The sequence below is a fragment of the Pseudophryne corroboree genome, chromosome 6 (genome assembly GCF_028390025.1).
Source record: "Pseudophryne corroboree isolate aPseCor3 chromosome 6, aPseCor3.hap2, whole genome shotgun sequence".
Taxonomy (NCBI): Eukaryota; Metazoa; Chordata; class Amphibia; order Anura; family Myobatrachidae; genus Pseudophryne; species Pseudophryne corroboree.
Genome location: NC_086449.1, coordinates 433,083,214 through 433,107,010, shown reverse-complemented (window position 1 = coordinate 433,107,010; position 23,797 = coordinate 433,083,214). Strand labels below are relative to the sequence as shown.

The window sequence follows — 23,797 nt, the reverse complement described above, 5'->3', positions numbered from 1 at the left end:
GGGTTGGTTAAAGTGTGCATGTCCTGTTTTGTTTATACAACATAAGGGTGGGTGGGAGGGCCCAAGGATAATTCCATCTTGCACCTCTTTTTTCTTTTCTTTTTCTTTGCATCATGTGCTGATTGGGGAGGGTTTTTTGGAAGGGACATCCTGCGTGACACTGCAGTGCCACTCCTAAATGGGCCCGGTGTTTGTGTCGGCCACTAGGGTCGCTAATCTTACTCACACAGTCAGCTACCTCATTGCGCCTCTTTTTTTCTTTGCGTCATGTGCTGTTTGGGGAGGGTTTTTTGGAAGGGACATCCTGCGTGACACTGCAGTGCCACTCCTAGATGGGCCCGGTGTTTGTGTCGGCCACTAGGGTCGCTAATCTTACTCACACAGCTACCTCATTGCGCCTCTTTTTTTCTTTGCGTCATGTGCTGTTTGGGGAGGGTTTTTTGGAAGGGACATCCTGCGTGACACTGCAGTGCCACTCCTAGATGGGCCCGGTGTTTGTGTCGGCCACTAGGGTCGCTAATCTTACTCACACAGCTACCTCATTGCGCCTCTTTTTTTCTTTGCGTCATGTGCTGTTTGGGGAGGGTTTTTTGGAAGGGACATCCTGCGTGACACTGCAGTGCCACTCCTAGATGGGCCCGGTGTTTGTGTCGGCCACTAGGGTCGCTAATCTTACTCACACAGTCAGCTACCTCATTGCGCCTCTTTTTTTCTTTGCGTCATGTGCTGTTTGGGGAGGGTTTTTTGGAAGGGCCATCCTGCGTGACACTGCAGTGCCACTCCTAGATGGGCCCGGTGTTTGTGTCGGCCACTAGGGTCGCTAATCTTACTCACACAGTCAGCTACCTCATTGCGCCTCTTTTTTTCTTTGCGTCATGTGCTGTTTGGGGAGGGTTTTTTGGAAGGGCCATCCTGCGTGACACTGCAGTGCCACTCCTAGATGGGCCCGGTGTTTGTGTCGGCCACTAGGGTCGCTAATCTTACTCACACAGCTACCTCATTGCGCCTCTTTTTTTCTTTGCGTCGTGCTGTTTGGGGAGGGTTTTTTGGAAGGGACATCCTGCGTGACACTGCAGTGCCACTCCTAGATGGGCCCGGTGTTTGTGTCGGCCACTAGGGTCGCTTATCTTACTCACACAGCGACCTCGGTGCAAATTTTAGGACTAAAAATAATATTGTGAGGTGTGAGGTATTCAGAATAGACTGAAAATGAGTGTAAATTATGGTTTTTGAGGTTAATAATACTTTGGGATCAAAATGACCCCCAAATTCTATGATTTAAGCTGTTTTTTAGTGTTTTTGGAAAAAAACACCCGAATCCAAAACACACCCGAATCCGACAAAAATAATTCGGTGAGGTTTTGCCAAAACGCGTTCGAACCCAAAACACGGCCGCGGAACCGAACCCAAAACCAAAACACAAAACCCGAAAAATTTCAGGCGCTCATCTCTACAAAAAACACTGACGCCTCACCAAGTTTCTGGCCACGCTAATACTTCTTGTGAAACATTCACCAGTCACAACATCTCTACACTAGCACACCTCTGGGTGACAAAATGAAATTAACTAAAAACTCGTTATCAACTAAACAGGACTTTAAAGTACTGGAACAAAAAATGCAATAGAAAATGTAAACAGCTGTTTCTAATGTCCAGATGTATCAATCAAAATCTCCAATAAACCGTTCTATACCAGGCCATTCAACTGAAGGAACTTAGGGCCTGGTTCAGAGATGGACGCAGTGACCATTACTCTGCATCTTTGGACTCAGCAGTGATGCCTGTATATGCATTGCAGATTCAAGTGCTGCGGTCACGGGACCTCATTCAGTAAGGATTGCAAAATTTGCAAATCACAATCCGGGCGATTATCGAATGACTGTGCCTGTGCAGCATTCGCATTGCGCATGCATTAGCAAAAATAGCGACTACAAATGCGGACACATTGTGATCGCAATGCAGCCACTGTTTGACATGAAGCCTGCGGTTCTGGGCGGAAACCCGACGTTTTCTGGGTGTGTCTGAAAAAACGCAGGCGTGCCAAGGCGTTTTTAAGGAGGGCCTCTGACATCAGCGATGACCACTTCCAGCTCTTGTGTAGCAAATATTATGGATGACCTTGCCTGGCGCATTTAGGACAACTCTTTGATGTTCTGGTAATTATGTATGGTTTTGCGATAAGGCCGCATATTGCGATGCATTCGCAATTTTTATGATGGGCGGTTTTTCTCAATTTCTGGATGACAAGTATTCGATCGCAGAAACTGCTTTTTAGCAGAAACTGCAATCCTTGCTGAATTAGGCCCACAGTGTTCACAGACATCAGCCACCTGAGTGAGCCTAGGCCTACTCAGACTGGCGCCAATGGCAAATTTCCTATTAGGCATGTGAGGCACGTTCCTAGGGGTGGCACTTGTTGGGGGACGGCATATGGATGTTGTGTTGGTACTATCAGCACAATAAGTACCAGTAACTGCAGAATATTTCCACTGTACTGTACCATATGCCATCTTGAATGGAATGTGACGGGTAGGACATGCACATAGGGGTTCACTACGGCTGGCCGGTGGTCGCCGTTGTCCCACTTAGTAAATATGTACACATAATTAAGAATAAAAAGTTTTCTTTATTATTCTATTAAATTGGCTATAATCAAATGAGGGCTTATAACCAATCAATAAAAATAATAAAATTAGGGAGACAGGGGGTGGCCGTTACTGTTGTGCCTAGGGGCGCCCTCACCTCTAAATCCCCCCTGCTGGCTGCCAGAACTCCTCTGTCAGGGCTAAGAAAACTGCGTTGGAAGACACAGACCCTGGCCTCAGCACGCCTACATAATGGGGGTGACACGTTTTGTAGAATAGTCCCCATCATCACCACCCAAACACCGCAGCATGTCAATCATGCTGTTGCTAAGGGGAGAACTGCGACAGATCTCGCAGAAGGAGACGGTGCATGCACAGTGTAGATCCTGCACATGCGCCGATCTTTAACAATCAAGATTTTTTTTTTTTATGCAATATTTTTTATTGTATTTTCTCCTTCGTCCTAGAGGATGCTGGGGACTCCAAAAGGACCATGGGGTATAGACGGGATCCGCAGGAGACACGGGCACACTATAAGACTTTGAATGGGTGTGAACTGGCTCCTCCCTCTATGCCCCTCCTCCAGACCTCAGTTAGATTCTGTGCCCAGAGGAGACTGGTCACACTCTAGGGGAACCCTACTGAGTTTCTCTAAAAAGACTTTTGTTAGCTTTGTTATTTTCAGGGAGCACTGCTGGCAACAGGCTCCCTGCTTCGTGGGACTGAGGGGAGAGAAGCAGACCTACTTCTGTGAGACTGATAGGCTCTGCTTCTTAGGCTACTGGACACCATTAGCTCCAGAGGGTCCGATCACTTGGGTCGCCTAGCTGCTCGCTCCCGGAGCCGCGCCGTCGTCCCCCTCACAGAGCCAGAAGATCGAAGACAGGTGAGTACCCGAAGCAAAGAAGACATCGGAAGGCGGCAGAAGACTTCAGTCTTCCTGAGGTACCGCGCAGCGGTCGCGCTGTGCGCGAATGCTCCCGCTCACACAGGCACTGCATGGGTGCAGGGTGCAGGGGGGGGCGCCCTGGCCTGCAATAAAAACCTCTTTTAAACACTATCTGGCTATTTTAAAGGTGCATAGGCATTATTTGTGACCCCCGCCAGTATAATCTCAGCGGGACCGAAGCGCGCCTTGTAGGGGGCGGGTCTTCCTCCTCAGCTCTAACCAGCGCCATTTTCTCTCCACAGCTTGCTGCAGAGACGCTGCTCCTGGCCCTTCCACTGCTGTCAACAGTAACAGGGTGTTGAAAACAAAGGGGGGGGGGGGCACTTAATTTTGGTGTTAGTTGTATTATATTACAAGCGCTTATAGGTCTGGGGCATTGTGCTTTTCAGACAGGTGTGGCGCTGGGTGTGAGCTGGCAAACTCCTTCTCTGTCTCTCTGAAAGGCCTTGAAGGGTCTGTCCCCTTTAGCCCAGTGTGTTTGGGGGTGTCGGTACGTGTGTGTCGACATGGCAGAAACTGAATGCTCTTCCCAGGAGGAGGTTAGTGTGAGAGCTGAGCAGAATGAAGGTGTTACTCTGTCGGCACCACCGACTACTGATTGGGGTGACATGTGGAATGTGTTGAATAGCAGTGTAGCTTTGTTACATAAGAGGTTGGACAAATCCGACTCTCAGAACCAAGCATGGAGGCAATCCATGGGAGACGTGGTACCACACACTCAGGCCCCCACGGGGTCCCAAAAACGTTCATTTACCCAGGTAGCAGACACAGATACTGACACGGATTCTGAATCCAGTGTCGACTATAATGATGCAAAGTTGCATCCTAAGGTGGCTAAGAGTATTCAGTACATGATTGTGGCTATAAAAGACGTGTTGCATATTACGGAGGACCCCGCTGTCCCTGAGACAAGGATCTGTATGTATAAGGGCAAGAAACCGGAGGTAACGTTTCCTCCCTCTCATGAACTGAATGCCCTTTTTGAAAAAGCCTGGGAAACGCCAGACAAAAGGTGGCACATTCCCAGGAGAATTGCAATGCATACCCATTTCCTTCTCAGGATAGGGTTGGGTGGGAGGCAACACCCACGGTAGACAAAGCTCTAGCACAATTGTCCAAGAAAGTGGCGCTACCGTCTCCTGAAATGGCGACCCTTAAAGATCCTGCTGATCGGAGGCAGGAAGCTACCTTGAAATCTATTTATGTCACGACAGGTACACTGCTCAGGCCGGCTGTGGCTTCGGCGTGGGTGACTAACGCGATTGAAAAGTGGTCAGATAACGTGTCATCGGATATAGACACCCTGGATCGGGATAGCGTGCTTTTGACACTGGGTCATATCAGGGACGCTGCAGTCTATCTAAAAGAGACGGCGAGATATATTGGCTTTTTGGGATCAAGGGCCAATGCCATGGCGGTCTCAGCTAGAAGGGCGTTGTGGACTCATCAGTGGAATGGTGATGCTGATTCTAAGAAGGCTATGGAGGCTCTCCCCTACAAGGGTGGAGTTTTGTTTGGTGAAGGCCTCGCGGACCTGGTTTCTACAGCTACCGCAGGTAAGTCCTCTTTTCTGCCTTTTGTTCCTCCACAGCAAAAGAAAACGCCCCCATATCAGATGCAGTCCTTTCGGTCACAGAAATTCCGGAAAGAGGTAAGGGTAGAGGAAAAAGATCGCCGGCTGTGGCAGGCTCCCAGAAGCAGAAGTCCTCCCCGGCGTCTACCAAATCCACCGCATGACGCTGGGGCTCCCCTGCGGGAGTCCGCACCGGTGGGAGCGCGTATTCAACTCTTCAGTCAGGTCTGGGTTCTCTCGGGCCTGGATCCTTGGGTGCTGGAAATTGTGACCCAAGGATACAAGCTGGAGTTTCAAGACGTGCCTCCACGCCAATTTTTCAAATCGGCCTTGCCAGCTTCTCTTCCGGAAAGAGAGGTAGTGTGTACGGCGATACAAAAGCTGTGTCAGCAGCGAGTCATTGTCGAGGTTCCCCCGTCACAGCGGGGAGAAGGGTTTTATTCAAGCCTGTTCGTGGTCCCGAAGCCGAACGGCTCGGTCAGACCGATTCTGAATTTAAAATCCCTCAATGTGTATTTGAAAAGTTTCAAATTCAAGATGGAATCTCTCCGAGCGGTGATCTCCAGTCTGGAGGGGGAGGATTTTATGGTGTCAGTCGACATAAAGAATGCTTACCTACATGTCCCCATTTATCCTCCTCATCAGGCGTACCTGAGGTTCGCTGTTCAGGATTGTCACTACCAATTTCAGACGTTGCCGTTTGGTCTTTCCACGGCCCCGAGGATTTTCACAAAGGTAATGGCGGAAATGATGATGCTCCTGCGCAAGCAAGGGGTCACAATTATTCCGTACTTGGAGCTGTTACTAAAAAACGTTGTGCTCTCACTGCGGGTGCTGCAACAGCATGGCTGGCTCCTGAATTTGCCAAAGTCGCAGTTGATTCCGACAACTCGGTTGTCGTTTTTGGGCATGATTCTGGATGCTGGGGACTCCGTAAGGACCATGGGGATAGACGGGCTCCGCAGGAGACATGGGCACTTTAAGAAAGAATTTAGGTTCTGGTGTGCACTGGCTCCTCCCTCTATGCTCCTCCTCCAGACCTCAGTTTGATACTGTGCCCAGACGAGCTGGGTGCTTTTCAGAGAGCTCTCCTGAGTTTGCTGAAAGAAAGTATTTTGTTTAGGTTTTTTATTTTCAGGGAGCTCTGCTGGCAACAGACTCCCTGCATTGTGGGACTGAGGGGAGAGAAGCAGCCATACTCTCTGAAGCTAGGTCCTGCTTCTTAGGCTACTGGACACCATTAGCTCCAGTGGGATCGGTACGCAGGATCTCACCCTCGCCGTCCGATCCCGGAGCCGCGCCACCGCGCCCCTCGCAGAGCCGGAAGACAGAAGCCGGGTGAGTATGAGAAGCAAAGAAGACTTCACAGGCGGCAGAAGACTCCGTGTTCTTCACTGAGGTAACGCACAGCACTGCAGCTGTGCGCCATTGCTCCACACACCTACACATACTCCGGTCACTGTAAGGGTGCAGGGCGCGGGGGGGGGGGGGGGGGGGGGGCGCCCTGGGCAGCATTTGGGACCCCTTTTGGCAAAGTTAAGCATATATACAGCTGGGCATTGTATATATGTATGAGCCCCCGCCAAAAAAATGCATATTTAAGCGGGACAGAAGCCCGCTGCCGAGGGGGCGGGGCTTCTTCCTCAGCACTCACCAGCGCCATTTTTTCTCCACAGCTTCGCTGAGAGGAAGCTCCCCAGGCTCTCCCCTACAGATACACGGTAGAAGAGGGTAAAAAGAGAGGGGGGGCACATAATTAGGTGCAAAAACAAGCAATATAACAGCAGCTACTGGGTTAACATTAAGTTACTGTGTTATTCCTGGGTTTATAGCGCTGGGGTGTGTGCTGGCATACTCTCTCTCTGTCTCTCCAAAGGGCCTTGTGGGGGAACTGTCTTCAGAGAGGGCATTCCCTGTGTGTGTGGTGTGTCGGTACGCTTGTGTCGACATGTCTGATGAGGAAGGCTATGTGGAAGCAGAGCGGGAGCAAATGAATGTGGTGTCTCTGTCGACGGCGCCGACACCTGATTGGATGGATATGTGGAAGGTTTTAAATGATAATGTTAATTCCTTGCATAAAAAGTTAGAAAAAGCTGAAGCCTCGGGACAGTCAGGGTCCCAACCCGTGCCTGATCCTATGTCGCAGAGGCCGTCAGGGTCTCAGAAGCGCCCACTATCCCAAACTGTTGACACAGATACCGACATGGATTCTGACTCCAGTGTCGATTACGATGATGCAAAGTTACAGCCTAAATTGGCTAAATCCATCCGTTATATGATTATAGCAATTAAGGATGTGTTGCACATCATAGAGGAAACCCCAGTCCCTGATAAGAGGGTGCATATGTATGGAGGAGAGAAGCCGGAGGTAACCTTTCCCCCCTCACACAAGCTAAATGAGTTATGTGAAAAGGCTTGGGAATCTCCAGATAAAAAACTGCAGATTTCCAAAAGGATTCTTATGGCGTATACTTTCCCGCCAACGGATAGGTTACGCTGGGAATCCTCCCCTAGGGTGGACAAAGCTTTAACACGCTTATCCAAGAAGGTAGCCCTGCCGTCACAGGATACGGCTACCCTCAAAGATGCTGCGGATCGCAAACAGGAGGTTACCCTGAAGTCCATTTATACACATTCAGGTACCTTACTGAGGCCGGCAATCGCGTCGGCCTGGGTGTGTAGTGCTGTAGCAGCATGGACGGATACCTTATCTGAGGAAATTGATACCTTAGACAAGGATACTGTATTGTTGACCCTGGGGCATATTAAAGACGCTGTCCTATATATGAGAGATGCTCAAAGAGACATTAGTCTACTGGGTTCAAGAATAAATGCTATGTCGATTTCTGCCAGAAGGGTCCTGTGGACTCGGCAATGGACAGGTGATGCCAACTCAAAAAGACATATGGAGGTTTTACCTTACAAGGGTGAGGAATTGTTTGGGGAGGGTCTCTCGGACCTGGTCTCCACAGCTACAGCTGGAAAGTCAATTTTTTTGCCTTTTATTCCCTCACAGCCTAAGAGAGCACCGTATTATCAAATGCAGTCCTTTCGATCACAAAGAAACAAGAAAGTCCGAGGTGCGTCCTTTCTTGCCAGAGGCAGGGGCAGCGGTAAGAAGCTGCACAACACAGCTAGTTCCCAGGAACAGAAGTCCTCCCCGGCCTCTACAAAATCCACCGCATGACGCTGGGACTCCACAGGCGGAGCTAGGCCCGGTGGGGGCACGTCTTCGAAATTTCAGTCACAAGTGGGTTCACTCCCAGGTGGATCCCTGGGCGATAGAAATTGTGTCTCAGGGATACAAGCTGGAATTCGAAGAGATGCCCCCTCACCGATACCTCAAATCGGCCCTACCAGCTTCACCCCACGAGAGGGAAATAGTGTTAATTGCAATTCACAAATTGTACCTTCAACAGGTGGTGGTCAAGGTTCCCCTCCTTCAACAGGGAAGGGGTTATTATTCGACCATGTTTGTAGTCCCGAAACCGGACGGTTCGGTCATACCCATATTGAATTTAAAATCCCTGAACATATACCTGAAAAGGTTCAAGTTCAAGATGAAATCGCTGAGAACGGTCATCGCAAGCCTGGAAGGGGGGGATTTTATGGTGTCTCTGGACATAAAGGATGCATACCTTCATGTCCCCATTTATCCACCTCATCAGGCGTACCTCAGATTTGTGGTACAGGATTGTCATTACCAATTTCAGACGTTGCCGTTTGGTCTCTCCACGGCACTGAGAATATTTACCAAGGTAATGGCGGAAATGATGGTACTCCTGAGGAAGCAAGGGGTCACCATTATCCCGTACTTGGACGATCTCCTCATAAAAGCGAGATCAAGAGAGCAGTTACTGAACAGCGTCGCACTTTCTCTGGAAGTGTTACGGCAACACGGAAGGATTCTGAATATTCCAAAGTCGCAGTTGGTTCCTACGACTCATCTGCCTTTCCTGGGCATGATTCTAGACACAGACCAGAAAAGGGTTTATCTCCCGATAGAGAAAGCTCAGGAACTCATGACATTGGTCAGGAACCTATTAAAACCAAAACAGGTGTCAGTACATCACTGCACCCGAGTCCTGGGAAGGATGGTGGCATCATACGAGGCCATTCCCTTCGGCAGGTTCCATGCGAGGACTTTTCAATGGGACTTACTGGACAAGTGGTCCGGATCACATCTTCAGATGCATCAGTTAATCACCCTATCCCCCAGGGCCAGGGTGTCACTCCTGTGGTGGCTGCAGAGCGCTCACCTTATCGAGGGCCGCAGATTCGGCATTCAGGACTGGGTCCTGGTGACCACGGACGCAAGCCTCCGAGGTTGGGGAGCAGTCACACAGGGAAGAAATTTCCAAGGTCTGTGGTCAAGTCAGGAGACTTGCCTTCACATCAACATCCTGGAACTAAGGGCCATATACAACGCCCTACGTCAAGCGGAGACCCTGCTTCGCGACCAACCGGTTCTGATTCAGTCAGACAACATCACCGCAGTGGCTCATGTAAACCGACAAGGCGGCACAAGGAGCAGGGTGGCGATGGCGGAAGCCACCAGAATTCTTCGCTGGGCGGAGAATCACGTAAGCGCACTGTCAGCAGTGTTCAATCCGGGAGTGGACAACTGGGAAGCGGACTTCCTCAGCAGACACGACCGCCACCCGGGAGAGTGGGGACTTCATCAGGAAGTCTTTGCACAGATTACAAGTCGGTGGGAACTGCCACAGGTGGACATGATGGCATCCCGCCTCAACAAAAAGCTACAGAGGTATTGCGCCAGGTCAAGAGACCCCCAGGCGATAGCTGTGGACGCCCTGGTGACACCGTGGGTGTTCCAGTCGGTCTATGTATTTCCTCCTCTTCCTCTCATACCCAAGGTGCTGAGGATAATAAGAAAAAGAGGAGTGAGAACAATCCTCATTGTTCCAGATTGGCCACGAAGTACTTGGTATCCAGATCTGCAAGAAATGCTCACAAAGGACCCGTGGCCTCTTCCTCTAAGACAGGACTTGTTGCAACAGGGGCCCTGTCTGTTCCAAGACTTACCGCGGCTGCGTTTGACGGCATGGCGGTTGAACGCCGGATCCTAGCAGAGAAAGGCATTCCGGATGAGGTCCGTGACAGCTCAACATTATCACCGTATATGGCGAAAATATGTTGCTTGGTGTGAGGCCAGGAATGCTCCTAAGGAGTTATTCCAGCTGGGCCGTTTCCTTCACTTCCTACAGTCCGGAGTGACTTTGGGCCTAAAATTGGGTTCCATTAAGGTCCAGATTTCGGCCCTATCCATTTTCTTTCAAAAGGAGTTGGCTTCTCTACCTGAAGTTCAGACGTTTGTAAAGGGAGTGCTGCATATTCAGCCTCCTTTTGTGCCTCCAGTGGCACCTTGGGATCTTAACGTGGTGTTAAGTTTCCTGAAATCCCACTGGTTTGAACCACTTAAAAGGGTGGAGTTGAAATATCTCACGTGGAAGGTGGTCATGCTATTAGCCTTGGCTTCGGCTAGGCGTGTGTCAGAGTTGGCGGCTTTGTCACATAAAAGCCCCTATCTGGTTTTCCATGTGGATAGAGCAGAATTGCGGACCCGTCCACAATTTCTGCCGAAAGTGGTTTCATCTTTTCATGTAAACCAACCTATTGTGGTGCCTGTGGCTACTACTGACTTGGAGGATTCCGAGTTGCTTGATGTGGTCAGGGCTTTGAAGGTTTATGTAGCCAGAATGGCTAGGGTCAGGAAAACAGAGTCGTTGTTTATCCTGTATGCATCCAACAAGCTTGGTGCTCCTGCTTCAAAGCAAACTATTGCTCGCTGGATCTGTAACACGATTCAGCAGGCTCATTCTGCGGCTGGATTGCCGCTGCCAAAATCAGTTAAGGTCCATTCCACTAGGAAGGTGGGCTCTTCTTGGGCGGCTGCCCGAGGGGTCTCGGCATTACAACTTTGCCGAGCAGCTACTTGGTCATGTTCAAACACTTTTGCAAAGTTCTACAAGTTTGATACCCTGGCTGAGGAGGACCTCTTGTTTGCTCAATCGGTGCTGCAGAGTCATCCGCACTCTCTTGCCCGTTTGGGAGCTTTGGTATAATCCCCATGGTCCTTACGGAGTCCCCAGCATCCACTAGGACGTTAGAGAAAATAAGATTTTACTTACCGGTAAATCTATTTCTCGTAGTCCGTAGTGGATGCTGGGCGTCCGTCCCAAGTGCGGACTTCTTCTGCAATGCTTGTATATAGTTATTGCTTCAATAAGGGCTAAGTTATGGTTGCATCAGGGTTTGACCTGATGCTCTGTCGTTTGTCATACTGTTAACTGGTTGTTTTCACTTGTTATTCGGTGTGATTGGTGTGGCTGGTATGAATCTTGCCCTGGATTACCAAAATCCTTTCCTTGTACTGTCAGCTCTTCTGGGCACAGTTTCTCTAACTGAGGTCTGGAGGAGGGGCATAGAGGGAGGAGCCAGTGCACACCAGAACCTAAATTCTTTCTTAAAGTGCCCATGTCTCCTGCGGAGCCTGTCTATCCCCATGGTCCTTACGGAGTCCCCAGCATCCACTACGGACTACGAGAAATAGATTTACCGGTAAGTAAAATCTTATTTTTTCTTCCATTGGAAAAAGCTCAGGAAATCCAGAACATGGTCAAGGAACTTCTGAAACCACAAAGAGTTTCGATTCATCAATGCACTCGAGTGCTGGGGAAAATGGTGGCGGCCTACGAGGCCATTCCATTTGGCAGGTTCCATGCAAGAACGTTTCAGTGGGACCTACTGGACAAGTGGTCAGGGTCCCATCTGCAGATGCACCGGAAAATACTCTGTCCCCCAGGACAAGGGTTTCTCTCCTGTGGTGGCTCCAAAGTTCTCACCTTCTAGAGGGTCGCAGGTTCGGCATCCAAGACTGGATTCTGGTGACCACGGACGCGAGTCTCCAAGGTTGGAAAGCAGTCACACAGGGAAAAAATTTCCAAGGAAAATGGTCAAGCCAGGAAGCTTGTCTGCACATAAACATTCTAGAATTAAGGGCCATCTACAACGGCCTGCTACAAACGGAACATCTTCTTTGCGACCTGCCCGTCCTGATTCAGTCGGACAACATAACAGCCGTGGCGCACATAAATCGCCAGGGCGGAACAAAGAGCAGAGCGGCGATGGCGGAGGCCACCAAGATCGTTCGCTGGGTGGAAAAACATGCAAGCGCCCTGTCAGCGGTCTTCATTCCAACTGGGAAGCAAACTTCCTCAGCAGACACGATCTCCACCCAGGAGAGTGGGGTCTTCATCAAGAGGTCTTTGCAGAAGTGAAAAGTCGTTGGGGAATTCCTCAAATTGACATGAACGCATCTCGCCTCAACAAGAAGCTTCAGACATATTGTCCAGGTTGAGGGACCCTCAAGCAGTAGCAGTGGACGCTCTGGTGACACCGTGGGTGTTTCAGTCGGTCTATGTGTTCCCTCCACTTCCACTCATCCCAAAGGTGATAAGGATCGTGAGAAGAACAAGGGTTCAGGCAATACTTGTTGTTCCAGATTGGCCTCGGAGGGCCTGGTATCCGGATCCTCAGCAATTACTCACAGGAGATCCTTGGCCTCTTCCTCTAAGAGAGGATCTGTTACAGCAAGGACCGTGCGTGTTCCAGGACTTACCGCGGTTGCGTTTGACGGCATGGCGGTTGAACGCCAAATCCTAGCTAGGAAGGGTATTCCCGGAGAAGTCATCCCCACCCTAATTAAGGCACGCCGACTCTCCTGCCTACGGATTACTTCCTCCCACTCCTACCTCCAAGATTTTTCACGTGCTGCACCACTTCTCTTGAATTCCCTACCTCTCCCCCTCAGACTCTCCACCTCTCTACAAAACTTCAAACGGGCTCTCAAGACCCACTTCTTCACCAAACCCAGCCAAATCTCATCCTAACCCTCTGTTCTACGCTCTCTATGTACCCCATCTGTGTCACCCCTGTCTGTCTACCCCTCCCCTTTAGAATGTAAGCTCTCACGAGCAGGGCCCTCTTCCCTCATGTGCTTATCCTTTCTTACTTTAATAATCTTCAACTGCACCAAATCCAGCAGTATTCTGCCACCTGATACTTATTCCAGTGTCATCTGCTGATGTAACTATGTTTATTTACCCTGTACTTGTCCTATACTGTCATCAACTGTAAGTTGTTGTTTTCCTGTTTGATTATTTGTTTATGTACTCTGTAATTGGGCGCTGTGGAACCCTTGTGGCGCCATATAAATAAAGGATAATAATAATAATAAAAAGGAGGTGTCGGCGAAGCATTATCACCATATCTGGAGAAAATATGTGTCTTGGTGTGAATCCAAGAAGGCTCCTACGGAAAAGTTTCACCTGGGGCGGTTTCTCCACTTTTTGCAAGCAGGTGTGGATGCGGGCCTGAAGTTAGGCTCCATTAAAGTGCAGGTTTCGGCTTTATCAATTTTCTTTCAAAGGGAATTGGCCTTGCTTCCTGAAGTTCAGACGTTCGTGAAAGGCGTACTACACATACAACCTCCATTTGTGCCCCCAGTGGCTCCATGGGACCTTAACGTGGTGTTACAGTTCCTTACGTCACATTGGTTTGAACCTTTACAAACGGTTGAGTTGAAATTTCTCACTTGGAAAGTGGTCATGCTATTGGCCTTGGCGTCCGCAAGGCGGGTGTCCAAATTGGCGGCTTTGTCTTACAAAAGCCCCTATCTGATCTTCCATGAGGATAGAGCGGAGTTGAGAACTCGTCAACATTTTCTACCGAAGGTGGTTTCTTCGTTTCATATGAACCAACCTTATTGTGGTGCCTGTGGCTACTGAAGCCTTGGCTGATTCAAAGTCTCTTGTTGTGGTCAGAGCTTTGAAAATTTATGTAGCCAGAACGACTCAGGTGAGAAAAACAGCGGCGCTGTTTGTCCTATATGCAGCCAACAAGGTTGGCGCTCCTGCTTCTAAGCAGACTATTGCGCGCTGGATCTGTAATACGATTGAGCAGGCTCATTCTACGGCTGGATTGGCGTTACCGAAATCGGTGAAAGCCCATTCCACTAGGAAGGTGGGCTCATGTTGGGCGGCTGCCCGAGGCGTCTCGACATTACAGCTTTGCCGAGCAGCTACTTGGTCGGGGTCAAACACTTTTGCAAAGTTCTACAAGTTTGATACCCTGGCTGATGAGGACCTCATGTTTGCTCAATCGGTCATCCGCACTCTCCCGCCCGGTTTGGAGCTTTGGTATAAACCCCATGGTCCTTTTGGAGTCCCCAGCATCCTCTAGGACGAAGGAGAAAATAGGATTTTATTACCTACCGGTAAATCCTTTTCTCTTAGTCCGTAGAGGATGCTGGGCGCCCGTCCCAGTGCGGACTCTATCTGCAGTACTTGTATATAGTTATTGCTTAAGTTACACAAAGGTTGTGTTTGGTAAGGGTCAGGTTGTTGCTGATCTGTTTTTGTTCACACTGTTAACTGGGTTTAATTAAATGCCATGTTGTACGGTGTGGAGTGGTGTGAGCTGGTATGTATCTCACCCTTAGTTTAACAAAATCCTTTTCCTCGAAATGTTCGTCTCCTCTGGGCACAGTTACTAGAACTGAGGTCTGGAGGAGGGCCATAGAGGGAGGAGCCAGTTCACGCCCATTCAAAGTCTTATAATGTGCCCATGTCTCCTGCGGATCCCGTCTATACCCCATGGTCCTTTTGGAGTCCCCAGCATCCTCTACAGACTAAGAGAAAAGGATTTACCGGTAGGTATTAAAATCCTATTTTAAACAATTTTGACAGGTAACAAAACTGTGCAACCAAGAAAAACAAAAGCAATAAAACAGAACATTGCTATATAGTTTTGTGTGGTCTCAGTTATTAAGCAACAAAATATGTTGAGTGCTCCTTTCACAATGAGTAGGCTGCCAATACGCTCTACCTATATAAGACAAGGCGGAGGGAGTCAATACCTGCCAAAATACATACACAGCTACATATAGACCACTTATCACTACTTCATCCAATAGCCTGTTCTAATGAGACAGATGTTATGAACCAGAGGAGTAAGGGGACTCTAGCCATTTAGCCCAGATAGCCAAGTACTTTTTCTCCGCCTTCCCAGCTAGGTACACAAATTTCTCAAGTGAAATAGTTTCTTTAACCAAGGAGATCCAAGATCGTAAAGTCGGGGCTTCATTAGCTAGCCATTACCTGGCAATACACACTTTAGCAAGAGCACACATGGTTAATAATATATCGCCTGTTTGGCGCATCAAGTATCTCATCATCAATAGCTGATAATGTACAAACCATGGGTGAGATAGCATCCCTCGGAATACCAGTATTCACTATAGTATTAATAATACTGTCCCAAAATAGACCCAGTTGGAGACACGACCACAATAAGTGCGAAAAGTTCCCCTCGCAGGCACCACATTTGGGACAATTCGGGATACTATTACCCCCTATACGACACAGTCTTTCCGGTGTGATATAGATCCTATGGAGTATAAAAAATGTAATTTGCTGATATCTAACTGTTGTAGTGGAGGAGCGTGGGGGTTACCTAAGGCTGTTTCCCATACCTCATCCGACAAAGCTCCTAAGTCCGAATCCCATTTAATTCTAAGCAAGAGCAAGTTATCAGAGTGTAGTTGTGTTTGAATGTCTAAGTAAATACTCGAAACCAAATGACAGTTTGTTCTATTTTGTAGCATTCTTTTAACCGAAGAATCATTAAACAGCGGAGGAGCCTCAATAAATTGTGCAGTAATAGAATGTCTCAGTTGGAGATATCTGTAGAAAAATGAGGTTGGCACAGAGAAATCCAGCTGGAGCTCCTGAAACGATTTAAAGACGTCACCATTATATAAATTCCTAAGTGTGTGAATACCCCATCTACCCCAAGTTTCTCGTACTTGCAAGGTAGAGAGCTCCGGGAGCCCAATGTGCATTATTTAGAGGTGAATCTGTATCCCATCTCTGACCATGCATCAGAACATGTGTTGACTTCCAAACACAAATTGCTTGTTTGATTATAGGGACTTTAGACAAGGTAACGTTCCCACAAAGCAATATCTGCAATGGAATCAGGCCTGGGAGGACCTGTGCTAACATCTGACAATGCAAGGTTGAGGAATCAGACACATTCAGTCCCACTTAGTAAATATGTATACTTAATTAAGAATAATAATAATAAGAATATTATGCTGCCAGCTGGGCAGCATAATAATAAATCCTTAAACTAGGGAGGGCTAGGCCCCCAGAAGCTCTTGATCTAGTCAGAGTAGCAAGGTTCAAGCGTGCCCTTTTGTTAGCTCACACCAATAAGGACAATAAACTGTCTATTTGTTTAAAAAAAATTTGAGGGATATAAATCGGTGACTGCTGAAGAACGTACAACAGCTTGGGTTGAAAAACCATTTTGATCAGGTTAACTCTAACAGTAACAGTTAAAGGTAATTTCCCCCCCAGACTGCTACCCTAGGATGAAGGTAAGATAACTGTGGGAGAATATTTAGTGAAACAAATTGTCGGGAATCATCAGACACCCAAATTCCTAGGTACTTAAACAAATCGGACCATTTCAGTGGAAGAAAAATAGAGGACCTAGTTGGTGCCTTACCCCTATGCGGAGTAATGCAGGACTTATCCCAATTAATCATTAAACCCGAGTACGAACTATATGTATTTATAATGTCATAGACTTTGGGCATAGAGTTAGCATGATCCTGGATAAAGAGCAAAATATCATCTGTGTATAGAGCGATCTTATCTTCCCTTGAACCCACCTGCAGTCCGCGGACATCATTGCAAGCCCTAATCAGACAAGCCAGTGGTTCTATTGCAATAGCAAAAAGAGTAGGGGATAAGAAACATCTTTGCCTTGTCCCTATGGAAAGAGGGAATGAGTGAGAGACAAATCCATTTACAGAGATTCTGGCGACCGGATTAGAATAAAGTAGTTGGACAAACTTAATAAATTTATGTCCAATACTCAAGCAATGCATTGTTTCCCACAGAAACTCCCATTCCACTGAATCGAATTCCTTAGCGGCATCTAAAGAGGCAATTACCGAGGTATGGGAATCTCCATGGGATAACTGTAAGTGTGTAAATAACCGTCGAAGAAATAATGGATGTAGGCTTACCAGGTATAAATCCTGTTTGATCAGGATGAATAATTTGTGTTATGACATGGTTAAGTGTAGTAGCCAGAATTTTGACCAGGATTTTAACATCCGTAGATAACAGTGACATTGGACGATAGGACTCAGGGTACCTCAGATCTTTATCAGGCTTAGATATAACAACAATCAGTGCTTCTGACATAAAAGGTGGAAGGGAACCATGGGGGTAATTCCAAGCTGATCGCAGCAGGATTTTTTTTAGCAATTGGGCAAAACCATGTGCACTGCAGGGGAGGCAGATATAACATGTGCAGAGAGAGTTAGATTTGGGTGGGGTGTGTTCAATCTGCAATCTAATTTGCAGTGTAAAAATAAAGCAGCCAGTATTTACCCTGCACAGAAATAAAATAACCCACCCAAATCTTACTCTTTCTGCACATGTTATATCTGCCTCACCTGCAGTGCACATGGTTTTGCCCAATTGCTATCAAAAATCCTGCTGCGATCAACTTGGAATTACCCCCCATATTCAAGTAGTCGCATATAAAGTGTATGCAGATAGAGTACAAAAATTCCATATGCTTTTTATACACCTGAGGCTTTACCAGTGGGAAATGCCTTAATGGCAGTAGCTATCTCTGCTGCTAGAGGGGGGCATCTAGTAACTCACGAGCATCATCTGATAATGAAGGTAAGGGAATATTATGTATATACAGCTCCTCCAAACTACAAACTAATTTAGTATCATACAAACTTTTAAAAAACTCCATAAACTCAGATGCAATCTCTGAGGTTTGTGTTACACAGGAACCATCTGTTTTCTGGAGTTCCACTACTGTGCTATAGAAGCATAAACCATCATGTTTGCATTCATCTCCGAATCAGGCCCTTTAAGCCATGGTAGATGATCATGGCAATAGCACAACAACTTGAGCATCGGGGGAGTTTCTGAAATCATCTCTCTCCATTACATCATGGGGACCAAAACCAACAAGATGCCCCGGATTAATAAATTCAATGTTCAATAGTCGGATATTAATAATATGTCAAAAAACCTAAGGTCTAAAAATCTAAAGGATATTTTGGTAAAAAATTATATCTCTTTACCAAAGAGGATGGGCATACAAATGTGTTAGCTAAAAACCTTAAGGGGTTGTACTAAATGTTTCTGCACCACATGCAAGTATCTCATTGGTGGGGACACCTTTCATCATCATAGTGGCAAGAAATACGTGTGAGAGCACTTATGTTATATATCCCCCAATCAAACTACATCAAAACCTGGGAAATTCCCGGGTCAGATGCGTTCACACTGAACCCAGGTCTGCCCTGGAATATGGTGTATATTTAAAGGGGACGCTTTCATGTATGTTATTCAGCCTTTGATATTTGTTAATGGCAAATTTGTGGTTTTAGTTCCTATTTAAATACATTTTGCTTTAAAGCTGTGCTACTTATTAGATACTTATATTTTCTTACTAATGTGCTCCTACTCACATCCACACCCAGAGGCGACCCGGGTAACACCCGGGAAAATCCCTGGTAGAGAGCAGAGTCATGGACACGGGACTTCTGCACGCATTGTTTCTATTCACACATAGCAAAAACCTGGGTTGATGCACGTTCACGGGCAAAAACCTAGGTTTTTGCTGGGATGTAGTTATGAGACCGGCGGTCACAATACCTCCCCCTACATCCCGCCCCCTGAGAATCCCGACAGTCGGCATGCTGACTAGAAGGGACAATTCTCACTCGTGGGTGTCCACGACACCCATACAGTGGGAATAGAACCTGTGGCCTGCAAGGGGCTTGTTGCGCTCGCCCCCCCCCCCCCCCCCCTCCCCGCGCCGGCAATCTCGATGCCGGGATCCCATTGTCGGTATGGTGACCGGCTCATGCATACCCAACACGTTTTTGCTGTATGTCTGAAAGGGATATGAGTGGATTATGTGACTGGATGTTATTTCACCAAAATGGTTAAATGATAAACTCTCAGTGGGATCATTGTTGTAAAGGGTTTGTGCCTGGAAGGTATCATATCATTGGATATTTTTTGATTATTATATGATATGCCTACCTGTAATATCATCACTGTATTCCTAATGCATTGGTGTTTAATAATATTGATATTATTGGTATGTATATACAGCTAACGGTATGATATATGGTTCTATTAATAAGTGGTCTGTATCCCCTAATGTATTTGTATCGCAGACTGTTGCTCTGGTTTCTGTGGTGATGTACACAACAGTGTAGACGTGCTTTTTGCAGCTGCGAGATGATGTCATCAGCCTGTGCCATCCCTGGGAACCGTTCCCGCACCGAACTGCGCTTCACGTGGTGATGGGAACAGATATAAGGTCAGATGTTGTTTTATATACTGTTTATCCTGCTGAAAATCTGATATAGATTGAAACATGCTGGAGGAAGATTGAAACGTTGAAGACTATGGTGGTCATGTGAGTTTTTTTTCTCCTGAGTGAGCCTTGAGTGCTGCATCAACAAACGCCTGTATGTACCATTTGATGTGAGGGCACCAGATGCAGTTCATACTTTAATTGGAGTCCCGGGCATATTGCAAATAAATGTTAAATACTGTATATGAACCTTTTAACAACATTTGATGCGGACATGATGGGAAGTGGCAGTGCTGAGCTGGAGAACATGGAGATTGGGGTGGGCAGGGGGCAGTGCCTTTAAAAACATTCAGTGCTGCTCTTCCAATGGCAAACCCATGCTTCCTCCATGGCTTTGCATTGTAGGCCTGTTGTCAGATTGGCTGAATGACTGTGTGATTAGGAAGGCCAATCCCGGGCCGTTTTTTCAATCCCGGGATTCGGGATTGAAAAACGGTCAATCCCGGGATTCCCGGGATCCCGGGATTGCAGTAGGGATCAGAGAAGGTTGTAGGGAGCAGCGCTGGAGGGAGGGTGTAGGTTGCGGTGCGGGAGGTAGGGAGGGTGTAGGTAGCGGTGTGGGAGGTAGGGAGGGTGTAGGTAGCGGTGCGGGAGGTAGGGAGTGTGTAGGTAGCGGTGCGGGAGGAAGGAAGAGTGTAGGTAGCGGTGCAGGACTCAGGAGGGAGGGTGTAGGTCGCGGCAGGGAGGGTTGGTAGCGGCGCGGGAGGGAGGAAGGCTGTATAGGTAGCACTGACTGCACGGAGGGAGAGAGGGTGGGTGTAAGTAATAGTACTTACTATTAGACGGGCGGCAACCATTAACACACTGAACGCGGCGGCATTTCAAATGAAGCGCCGGCCGCCAGCCGGCACTTCATTTGAATTGAACGCGGCGGCATTTCAATTGTAGCGCCGGCCGCCAGCCAATCGCCAGCTGCAGCAGTCGCTCCTGATTGGCTGCCGCTGCAGCTTCCCTGATTGGCTGCCGGTCCGCCAGCTCTGATTGGCTGGCGGCCGGCGCTACAATTGAAATGCCACCGCGTTCAACTTGTTCATGGCGCCGCCCGCCTAATATTAGTAAGTGCTATTACTTACACAACCACCCTCCCGCCGCCGCGCATGCGCAGTATAATCCCGTGAATCCCGGGATTGGATGCTCCAATCCCGGGATTCAAATCCCGGAATTTTTGGGCCCAAATCCCGGGATCCCGCGATTGGCCTCCCTATGTGTGATGTCTGACTCAATCAATCGGAGTACAGCAGCGGCTGCTGTGGAGTTCCAAGTTGTACAGGACACTCATCAGTATTACAGGCCATCCTCTGCTTACTGGTACTCCTGAAACTGCACAGCAAGAGGAGAGGGGTGGGATGGGGTGGTCTTCAGGTTGCCGAATGTCGGGATCCCGGCGCACAGTATACCGGCGCCGGAATCCCGACACCCGGCATACCGACAGATATTCTCCCTCGTGGGAGTCCACGACCCCCCTGGAGGGAGAATAAATAGCATGGCGTGCGCAGCGCGCCACCATGCCCGCAGCGTGGCGAGCGCAGTGAGCCCGCAAGGGGCTCATTTGCGCTCGCCACACTGTCGGTATGCCGGCGGTCGGGCTCCCGGCACCGGTATGCTGCTCGCCGGCATACCATACTACACCCGTGGGATGACCTACTTGCGGATGCAGCATCTGACATTAGGATTATTTCCTAATATTGCCCAAATCTGCACTAAACCCTTAGCAACCTGTACGTACAGTAACAAATACAGTAAATACTAGTGCCTGAATGGTTATGTCTGCTTACCGCTTCCATTAGACCAAGGTTACTGCAGCATGCCTTATGTTTCTCTATATGTAGCACAGCATCATGGACTGTCAGGAAACAAACGTCCACTGTGATAGCCTCATGAAAGAATTCACATTTTTCCAGTTGTAGAAAAATGGTATCTGCAAAACATTTTATAGAATTCAAATAATATTATAGGTCAGCAGCAATCTAGCAATTATTTCACTGTTTACACAGAAGTGCTAAACAAATGTTGCTGTTATTATGTTGTGATGGCTGACATCACCCAGTCATTCATAAATGGTGAAATCCAAGCAATAAACCGCCAATAAATCCTCTTCTCCCCAATTCATCTAGTTGGGAGGGAGTGTGGAGATCAAATACCAGCCCTGGCAATGGGTTATATGCAGGTACAAAAGACTGGAGATGTGTGAAAGCAAAAAGCAACTGAATTAATCGACAGCGACAACTACAGAAGCAGCATTATTGCTCTGCTGCAGTGACAACAGTCTGTGCGTCATGTCTGCTTTCCAACCTTAGTGAGAGATACATTTATATACCAGCAATGATGGAGAGTAGTAGTTCCTGAATTATGGCAGTAACAAAAAAATAAAAAAAGGATATTAAAAAAACATGCTTAAAATAATACAATATCCTGTAATGTATAGCAATGATTCTGATGTCCAGTTCACTATAATATACTATGCCAGTGGTTCCCAAACTTTTTTGCATAACAGCGCCCTAGAGTACCAGGATTTTCTTCACAGCGCCCCTACGCCAAAAGTCTGTTATTTTGAAATGTAGAAAGAAATATTAAATTAAGTAAATTGTGTTTATATGTCATCCTTAGAGTCAGTTGTGTGGTGAGGGACAGGATTTGCTTCTGTTTGTCCACATATTTTATGATTTACAGCCATCAGCACTGGTTTTGCCTATTTCATTGACCAGAAATAATTTAAATTGGTCCTGGACCATCAATCCAAGGCACCCCTGCTAGTGTCCTGAGGCACCCCAGGATGCCGCGGCACACAGTTTGAGAACCACTGTAATTATAAGATTTTACACTTACCGGTAATCTATTTCTCGTAGTCCGTAGAGGATGCTGGGACTCCGTAAGGACCATGGGGAATAGACGGGCTCCGCAGGAGACATGGGCACTTTAAGAAAGACTTTAGACTCTGGGTGTGCACTGGCTCCTCCCTCTATGCCCCTCCTCCAGACCTCAGTTAGAGAAACTGTGCCCAGAGGAGATGGACAGTACGAGGAAAGGATTTTTGTTAATCCAAGGGTAAGATTCATACCAGCCACACCAATCACACCGTATAACCTGTGATAAACTACCCAGTTAACAGTATGAACAAACAACATAGTCTCGGTCCAAACCGATGAACTATAATATAACCCTTATGTAAGCAATAACTATATACAAGTCTTGCAGAAGAAGTCCGCACTTGGGACGGGCGCCCAGCATCCTCTACGGACTACGAGAAATAGATTTACCGGTAAGTGTAAAATCTTATTTTCTCTAACATCCTAGAGGATGCTGGGACTCCGTAAGGACCATGGGGATTATACCAAAGCTCCCAAACGGGCGGGAGAGTGCGGATGACTCTGCAGCACCGATTGAGCAAACAGAAGGTCCTCCTCAGCCAGGGTATCAAACTTATAGAACTTTGCAAAGTGTTTGACCCCGACCAAGTAGCAGCTCGGCACAGCTGTAGTACCGAGACCCCTCGGGCAGCCGCCCAAGACGAGCCCACCTTCCTAGTGGCATGGGCCTTAACCGATTTCGGTAACAGCAATCCTGCCGTAGAATGTGCCTGCTGAATCGTGTTACAGATCCAGCGAGCAATAGTCTGCTTTGAAGCAGGTCCGCCAACCTTGTTGGCTGCATACAGGACAAACAGTGCTTCTGTTTTTCTGATCCTAGCCGTTCTGGCCACGTAAATTTTCAAAGCCCTGACCACATCAAGGGACTCGGAATCCTCCAAGTCACGTGTAGCCACAGGCACGACAATAGGTTGGTTCATATGAAAGGATGAGACCACCATAGGTAGGAATTGAGGACGGGTCCGCAACTCCGCTCTATCCATATGGAAAACCAGATAGGGGCTTTTATGTGATAAAGCCACCAATTCCGAAACTCGCCTAGCCGAAGCCAAGGCTAACAACATGACCACCTTCCAAGTGAGAAATTTCAACTCCACTGTTTTAAGTGGTTCAAACCAATGTGACTTAAGGAAACTTAACACCACGTTAAGGTCCCAAGGCGCCACCGGAGGTACAAAAGGAGGCTGAATATGCAGTACTCCCTTCACAAAAGTCTGTACTTCAGGTAACGAGGCCAATTCCTTTTGAAAGAAAATGGATAAGGCCGAAATCTGAACTTTAATGGAGCCTAATTTTAGGCCCAAAT

At 47.7% G+C, this 23,797-nt stretch overlaps 1 protein-coding gene across 1 annotated transcript in view; it reads right to left on the bottom strand.

The window, feature by feature from the left end:
* LOC134932543 (pendrin-like) overlaps positions 1-23,797 on the bottom strand; it is a 192,619-nt gene that overhangs the window by 33,337 nt on the left and 135,485 nt on the right. The window contains exon 18 of the mRNA XM_063927070.1: positions 21,400-21,542. Within this exon, the coding sequence (XP_063783140.1) occupies positions 21,400-21,542 (143 nt within the window). The remainder of the gene's footprint in view (positions 1-21,399; positions 21,543-23,797) is intronic.